Genomic DNA, 8,351 nt, shown 5'->3' with positions numbered 1-8,351 from the left:
GCGGGTGCGCAGCCACCGGCAGAGAGCCCGGTATCCCCAAACCCGCTCAAGGACTGGCCCCGCATGGACAAGCCGGAGTGCTTTCCCCATCCTCGGCCAGTGCACGCAGCCACCGGTGCTGAAGGGTGGTCCCCAACGCCTGGCACTCAGCCGTCCCCTCCCGGGTCCCTCTTGCCCTGGGTGTGGGGTGGGCAGCACCCCGCTGCTCAGCGGGAAGGGGACGGGGGCGCCGCTCGGTGCTGTCCCCACCAGCGCAGCCAGCCGGGAGCGGGTCTCCTTGGCACCGAGACCTGCCACCACCCTCTGTCCTGGCCCCATGGCCACCCCGAGGTCCCACAGTGCCGGGGTTTGGGCTGGAGCCCTGGGAAGCCTCTGCTGCTCCATTCCTGTCCCGCCAAGTCTCCCCGGCAGTTTTGCAGAGCGGTTTGGGCAAGCCAAGCCTGCGATGGGCCAGTTCCCGGGGATGCCATGCCGTGAGCCCGGCGCAGGGAGGGAATGGTCACCCACACCGCAGCAGGAGCTGGGGTAATCCGGTGCCGTTCCCTTTGCCATCACCATGGCAGGTTCCTCCGGTGATGTCCCTGCACCGCACCATGGGCACGGCGGCTGACACACCAGCTAACGATGAGTTCCTTTTATTAAGGAGTTTAGAAAGTCCACATGTACAGTGTTGGACACCACGCACACACGACCTAGACTTCACGGCACTGCTACACACCACAACCCGGCCCAGGGCTTGGCCCAGAAGGTAGGTGGCCATATCCCGGACCCCCGGCCGCTCCTGCCCACCCCTCTCCAGGGAGGTGTCACCGCAGACGGGTTTAGCCTAATCCGGGGCCGCGGAGCGACGCGTGCGCTCTCGGGAATAATCCTGGGAAATCCTGCGTCTCGGCGTGGATTAAATACCTCTGGCGCAAGTCAAAACAAAGTCGTTAGGGAGTCCTGGGTGACGCGGGCAGTTACACAAGGGTGTGCTACCGACAAACTGCACGTACAACGGCCCCTTCCCGGCACGGAAAAACACCGGTGGAGGGGTGCAGGGAAGGGACGAGCCTTCCTGCCCAGGGCACGTGGCTCCGTGTGCCGCCTTGTCCTGAAGACAAGCGCTAGAAAACCCAGCTACAGCTAATCCACTGAAATAGATGAACAAAAAATAAAGGTGGGCATCGCGCTCCCTGCCTGTGCCTGGACCCTTTCCAGAGGGGTCCTGCGGGGTGTGGGAAGCCCCTCGGAAGCTGCCGGGGGGCTCCAGCTCTCGTGCTGGCTGGGAAAAGCCACCACCAAGCTCCCCTAAAATCCCACCGCTCGAGGAAGCCAGCCCGGCCGGCTGCTCCGGGTTGGTGGGGATAGAGCCGGTGCTTGTGCTCGGAGCTCATCCTCACCCGAGGGCTCTGAGGAACGTCTCTGGCAGACGGGAAAGCTGCAGTGATCCTCGATGCATCGTTTGTCCCTGTTTCCCCGGCAGGACAGACAGACAGAGACTCGTCCGGCACGTGAAAAAGCTCGTCCAGCACAGGATCCGAGGTGGGGAAGGCTTAAAAAAAAAAGGAGAAGCACCCAGGGAAGCACAAATCTGCCACAGCCGGGAAGATGAGCCTTTGGTCTCCCAGGGCCTTAAGCCCCGCTGGAATCGGGGGTGGCGGGAACTTTCCTCCCCTCCTCGGGCAGTCTGTCCATCCGACGGTGTCTGTTGGGGCCGGGGCCCGGCGTGGGAGCTCTGCTCCCCATTGCTGCAGCAGCACTGGCAGAAAATCACATAAAGGGTGGTGGGGTCCCAGCTGTCCCCCTCCCCTCCCTGGTCCCACACAGCCCACTCAGGCTTGCTCTTTTTTTGTTTGTTTGTTTGTTTGTTTTGGAGAAAAAAGCCCCCGTTTGAGTCCTTCCAGGGAGCCAGAGGGAGAAGTCACCCCACACCCCGTGGCAGCTCCTCCTTGGGTCAGCCGGCACGAGGCATCGCCTGCCGCCCCGTTATCAGGGCCCTGCAGATGCTAAGCCCCACTCGGGGCTTCTTTTTGCAAAACCTTAATGGGATTTGAAGAAATGAAAGGCTTTGAATATCTGCAGGTGCCGAGCCAGAGCGCGGCTCATCCTGGGTGCAAATGAACGCGGGTCCCCGGGCCGTGAGCGAGCGAAGGGGGCTTGCACGGGGGCACGTGGGCACGCTGTCCAAAGTCAAGGGTTTCGGGAAAGGTCACAGCTTTTGGATGGCAAAAGTCTGAGCAGGTCTGGTTGGGAGGGAGGAGCTGTGAAACGCAGGCAGAGCCGTGCCGGGAAGCGAGCCTTTCTCCTCGCCACGCTCCCTGTTTCCCCAGCACTGCCAAAACAGCTCCGTGCCATGCTCGGGTCTGGGTGTGCATCCTTGCAGCACCGCGTCGGCTTGTTTTGGGGTGCCCCAACCCACCAGGAGGCTCCAGGAGTGAGAAAAGGGAACAACGGGGATGAAGGAGTTCATAATTGTCCCTTTCCATCTGCATTGCTCTTGCAGGGGGAGCGGCGAGCGTTTCGCAGACCGGAGAAGGAATCGCTGGCACAATCAGGCATTTGCTTGGGCTGTAACCTAGCTGAGCCCTCCCCGTCCCCAGTAGCACCATGGGGTGAGCCAGAGCCGTGGAGCAGCAGTCCCGTCCCTGTCCCGGGGGCTCTGCAGGGCTCGGGGGTTCCCCAGCGCGAGTGTTTGACAGTCCCTCGCCATCTCGGCCGGGCCACTGCCGGCTGTCTGTGCCCAAGGTGGAGATGAGCGGAGGCGCCCAGCCTGCTGCATCCCTCCCTCCCTCCCGGCAGCCTTTTCCCTTCCTTGCCGAGCCCCGCTGGGCACTGCTCCCCAAATCTCTGCGTCCCGCTGCCCTCTCTGCTGCGGCCGTGAGCACCAGCTGTGGGTCACAGGAGACCCATTTTGGCTGCAGGGGAGCCATGGCAGTAGGAAGCAAAGGGGGGCCCCCCTGAGGGGGGCCCAGCCGTTGGGGAGGATGGTAGCCGGGGGGATGGGGCTGCGGGGTGGCGGGAAAGGGCAGGGGGCTGGGCAGAGGTTGGGGGGGGGCTCATGCCATCCAGCTAATTCTCCTCCCGGACAGGCCGGATCTTCATCTCCGTGAACTTGAGGGAGTACTGCCAGCCGGTCCAGGAGGACCACTCGATGCCGTCGGCGTAGGAGCTGTGATGGCCCTTGAGGTACTGCCCGTTGAGGTTGGAGGTGTGGCAGTTGCGGTACCACCAGGCGCCGTGGTAGAAAGCCGCACAGTTGTTCTCCGAGTGGTCGTTGTCCAGGTCCTTGGTGGTGAACTTCATCCCGTTGTGCTTCAAGAAGGAGTCGCCTGCCGGGGGGGGGAAAGGAGCCATGATGGGCCCTTCCTGCCCCTCACCCTGCCCTCGGGCTGTCTCCCGCCCCGGGGGACTCCCCTGGGCACCCCAATGGGGCACCTTTGGTGATGCACAGGGCGCTTGGGGTCACCCACCCTGCAAATGCCCAACTGCAGCCCCTCTCCTGCCTTCAGCTCCCCGTGGCTGCAGGGACACAGACTGCAGACACCCCAGCGAGGGGGCTTGGTGGCCGTGGACACCCCTCCTGCCCCACGGGACCATGCGCGTTCCCCTGCCCCGCTGCCCTACCTGCTGTCCCCGAGTAGTCAGCGATGGAGACGGGGTACCCGTCCTCCTCGGGGTCAACAGAGAAGAGCCCCACGCCGAAGCTGCCGTAGTGGGCGAAGGCGGTGCCATTGTCGGGGGGTCCCTGGGGAGGGGGTGCGGGGTGGGATGGGGAGCGGTTCCCACCATCCAGCCCTCGCTCTGTTATTGCAGCACAGCCAAGGGGATGTGCTCCGCTCGCGGGCAAACAGCCCCATCGCTTCCCTGCCCCTGTGCAGCCACCCGGTCCCCTCCCCGCCCACCCGGGACATCATTCCTAAGACGTGAGTGCCGGCCAGGGGGGTCTCAGTGTCCCTTCCCTTGCAAAGGAAACCCCAGATCCCCCCTGGGGGGGGTTCCCCAGGCTTTGCCAGCCCACCCAGGAGCGGGCACTGCCATCCCCACACACCTAACCAGTGCTCTCCCGTCAGCTTCCCGAAGCCGTCCCGGTAGGCTTCCCAGCCGCGGAAAAAGTTCACGGAGCCGTCCTCCCGCCGCTGGAACACCTGGGGAGGGAGACACGGGGCATCAGTCATGGGGCTGCTCCACACCTACGCACTCCAAACAACCCCCCCTGCTCCCCACCATGCTGTCCCCCACCTCCCTGCTGCCGCCTTATGAGACACGGGCACAAATTAAACCCTTCCAAATCGGTAATTGCACAGGGATGCTGGAGAGCAGGTCCCCAGGGAAGTGCCAGATCAAGCTCCCGGGGACGGATAAGTTGGTTCAGATAAAACACTTTCCCGGATCCTCCCGCCTGGAAAGGGGAGCAGAGCTCGGGAAACCCACAGTGTGTTCCTGCAGGAAGGTGGCCGGTGCCCCCCGGGAGGGGTGGGCACTCCGCACCCGGCTCCAGGCTGCGCGCAGGGACCAGCCTGGGCTGCGCCGCTGCAGGTGGGAGCAGAGGTATGGATGGATGGACGCTGTGACTCGAGGTCTGTTCCCACAGCACGTGCTGCCCGGGTCAGTCCAAGCCATCCTGCAAATCATAGAATGGTTTGGGTTGGAAGGGACCTTGAAGACCACCCAGTGCCACCCCCTGCCCTGGGCAGGGACACCTCCCACCAGCCCAGGTTGCCCCAAGCCCCGTCCAACCTGGCCTTGAACACCTCCAGGGATGGGGCAGCCACAGCTTCTCGGGGCAACCTGCCCCAGGGGCTCACCACCCTCAGAGTGAAACATTTCTTCTTAATATTTAATCCAATCTGTATCTAATCTAAATCTACCCTAACGGTGGGATGCTCAGTGCCCTGTAAAACTCCCGGGTCCCCGTTCTGTCCTGGGCAGCCGCCCCATTATCAGGCATCGTTCCTGTGACAGCCTCATTAGTCTCCCAGAGAAATTAACTGTGGGGCACCGACCGCCCCGACTCCTGCAGAGCCCCCAGATTCCAGCCGGATCCCCGGGGCTCAGCGTGGCTTTTCTCGGAGCCTTTCCCTTTTCCTCTCCCATCTGCTCATCGGCATGTCATGCCCTGTGCGTTCCATCCCCTTTTATCCGTAGTTTCGGGTTTGATTTATCGACAACGATCCAGAAAACGCTGCTCTGTGTCCGACCATTTGAACTTAATTAAGCCTCCAGCCCTGGATTAATTGCATTAAACTTGGCTGAGCCAGCCTGCCTGATTGCCACCAAGCACCGCGCTCCCATGCCCATGGAGGGGGGGACAGTGATTTAGGAGCAGCCACTCCACATGCCATCACCCAAAGGGCCAGAGCACCCTGTCTTTGGGGCCGGGCTGTGCCGCCGAGCCCGTTCACCCCAATTCCAGCATCCCAGGCTCGGGTGATGCCACCGAGCCCCCGTGCCGGCTGGGAAGCTGCCGTGCGTTGCTCCACCGCCAAGGACGCTCCTTCGCAGCCTCCCCATGGCTGCTCCTGCCCGTTCATCCCGACATGCGGAGCAGACCCAGCTCAGGAGTTTCACACTGGTTTGCCCTTCACCAGATGGGCACTTTCGGGGCCGGGGATGGCCGGTGTGGGCTCCGGTCCGCGCCCCTCAGCACGGCACAGCTCTGATCCTGCTGTACTTACCTTCTAGAATTAGAGCCTTAATTTTTATCCCTGTGTTGAGCGCTTGAGAAGCTGCGGTTAAGCCTGTTTAAAGGGGCTTTCTTCAGGCTTGGTGGGAGAGGGGGATGGCATGGCTGGACGGGGGCCCGAAGCTGATTTTCCCCGGACAAAGTCGGCTCCGGCGCTGCCGGGCGCGGAAGGCGGCAGAGGCAGCACCGACGCTCCCTCTTAATCAGCTTTGACCTACAGTTGTAAATAGGCCAATTGCCTGAGCGGTGCCCGGGGACGTGTGCGGGGCACGTCTCCGTTGGCTGAGCCACGGCACGACTTGGCAATCGGGTCCCAAAGGAGCCCTCGGTGCCCCGCTGCCCACCCGGCTCAGCCCCAAGCGACTGGAAACCGTGTCGGAAGGGCTGGTGGGTGCTGGAGGTCCTGTGTCCTCCTGGGTCCCCATCCTCATCACCTTACACGCGCAGTCCCTTGTCATGCTTCACTCGTGCGCACACCACGTGCAGGCAGTGACGCGGGAGCATCCTCCTCACCCCCCACACCGGGATGCTGCCTGCACCGGGATGCTGCCCGCACCGCTGACCGGCAGCCTCGCCGCGCGCTCCCAGCCCTGCCTCGCTGCTCTTTTCCTCCTCATCAAATATGCATCACCCCCTCTTAAGCAAAAAGGATTTCCTTCCCTTCTTTAAAGGCAAGGCTGAAATATTTATCTCCCCCGCTCTCTGCCTCCCCCAGTCGCGCTGAGCTCGCAGGGCAGGGACAGGATCCTGCAAAGGCATCAACCCAGAAAAATGGGTTAAAAACAGAGAAAAGCGGGAGCGCCAGCCTGTGCCTACTGTGGCGTTGGCGGTGAGGGAGGGCTCTGCTCCCTCTCCCCGTAGCCCCCACCAAACCCCCAACGGGCTCAAAACCCCACCTCAGCCTGGGGAGATGCTCGGCCATCTGCCACCGCAGTGCTCAAGCTCCTGGTCAAGTTTTCGGCGGCCGTGGCACGGCCCCCACAGCCCCGGCCCCACGGCGTTCCTCTGAGTCCCCATCACAGCGGGGAGACCGTCTTTGGGTTCAGCCACGGAGAAGACAAACTGGGCTCATCGCTTGAGCCGGTCTCTGGGAAGCGCCAGTCCCGCGTGACAGCCCGCAATCATCGCAGCCGGCAGCGCTGCCCGGCCCGGGGACCCGGCTGCTTCTGCCTGTCCCCACCAGCAGAAGTGTCTCATCCCCATCCGTGGCAACACGTAAATCACATCTTTCGGAAACAGCACGTGTTTCCTCAGGCTCGTCTCACTCGCTGCCTTTGGCTTGCCCCAGCCCATGTGTAAATGCATCGGTGTCTGCTCAAACCCGTCCAGCCCACTCCGGGACCCCTCCGGTGGGTGACGAGCAGCGTGGGCGTCATCCCCATGAGCATCCCCAGCGCGGCAGGTGCCCGTGAAGCTGGAAGCTGTCACTTAACATCACCACAGCCTTTGCCTTGCCAGCACAGCTTTTTCTTCCGCATCCTTCACCTTTCCCACCACATCCTTTGCCTTTCCCACCACTTCCCAACACATAGAAAATGATGCTGATGCAGCCAGAGCCATCACGGCACCACTCCTTATGGGGCTGAGATGCTGATCCCGGGGGGCTTTGCCCCATCTGGGCAGCAATGGATGCTCAGGGGCACTGGGATGAACGCAGGGCGTTTGCAAAGACTTCGCAAGACAACAGCACGTGAAGAGGCAACTTTTTCAGGCCTCCCGGGATGCCGAGCCTCCCCCACCCTCCATCACCCCGTTATTACTTTAATAAAGTGCGGGAGGTGAGTGTCAAAGGGGGAGTCGGGGTCAGGGTGGGCAATTACACGGCTGCAGCCCGGCGCTGCCACGAGGCTCAGGTCAGCCCGGGGGAGTCGCTGCAATTAAAGTCGGTGCTGAGCGCAGTACGTGGATGCTCCCATTGGCGCCAGTGGGCACCAACCCGGACCCACATCCCAGCCGGCTGCGAACGTGGCCCTGCTGCTGGCGGGCAGGACCGAGGGGGGAACAAAACAGACCGGGGGGTGCGTGCTGAGGGCTCCCCAGCTCTTCCTCCCCACATTTCTTCACCTCTGTGTCACCCTGCCCCGCACGGATGCTGACGCTGGCTGCCCTCTCTGCCAGATTTCTGCTTTTCGGCTATGCCAAAGAGGCAGCGAACAGCCCCAGAGCTGCGGGGGGGCGCCCGGGGACCCTGCCTCTGGCAAGGGGACGGGGTGACACCACAGATCACGCCGCGGGGACGGGGAAGTGCTGAGCAGCACCCGGTGAGCAACCCCGGCCGGGTTTCTCCCCGATGGGGCATTGAGGTGGCTCTTCCCTCTGCCTCGCTCCCCGTGGTCTCTAAGCTGTCCATGCAGGAGAAGGCTTAGCTCAGCAGCTCCCAAGCTCCCGAGTCAAAATTGATTCAGTTGCTGCCATCACTTCCACCCACCCACCCACATGCAAATAAGCCCAAATGTCAGGAGTAATCGCTCCAGAGGAGGAGGGGAGGGGAGGGAAATTTCCCAGGCTCTGCACCACCATGCCCAGCTGTGGCATGGCTTATCCGGAGCCCCCAGGACACCCCCAGCCCCATGGACACCCCCCAGCCCCACGGGAGATGGCTGAGACACCCCCTGTCTCCCCGAGGGACTGGAGGTACGTTTGGGAGCCGGTGCTGCAGAGCAGCCCCACGGAACGGGAGCCCGGG

At 62.9% G+C, this 8,351-nt stretch overlaps 1 protein-coding gene across 1 annotated transcript in view; it reads right to left on the bottom strand.

Annotated features, from left to right (window-relative positions):
• Positions 1-3,051: 3,051 nt before the first annotated feature.
• The window catches only part of FIBCD1 (fibrinogen C domain containing 1), a 12,810-nt gene continuing 7,510 nt past the window's right edge, over positions 3,052-8,351 (bottom strand). The window contains exons 5-7 of the mRNA XM_009886226.1: positions 4,031-4,127; positions 3,607-3,777; positions 3,052-3,311 (exon numbers count right to left, since the gene is read on the bottom strand). Coding sequence (XP_009884528.1) covers positions 3,052-3,311; positions 3,607-3,777; positions 4,031-4,127 — 528 coding nt within the window. The remainder of the gene's footprint in view (positions 3,312-3,606; positions 3,778-4,030; positions 4,128-8,351) is intronic.

Source organism: Charadrius vociferus, unplaced genomic scaffold, assembly GCF_000708025.1.
Source record: "Charadrius vociferus isolate BGI_N301 unplaced genomic scaffold, ASM70802v2 scaffold2185, whole genome shotgun sequence".
Lineage (NCBI taxonomy): Eukaryota > Metazoa > Chordata > Aves > Charadriiformes > Charadriidae > Charadrius > Charadrius vociferus.
Note: the sequence above shows the minus strand (reverse complement) of the source record. Positions and strands in the feature narration are given on the sequence as shown.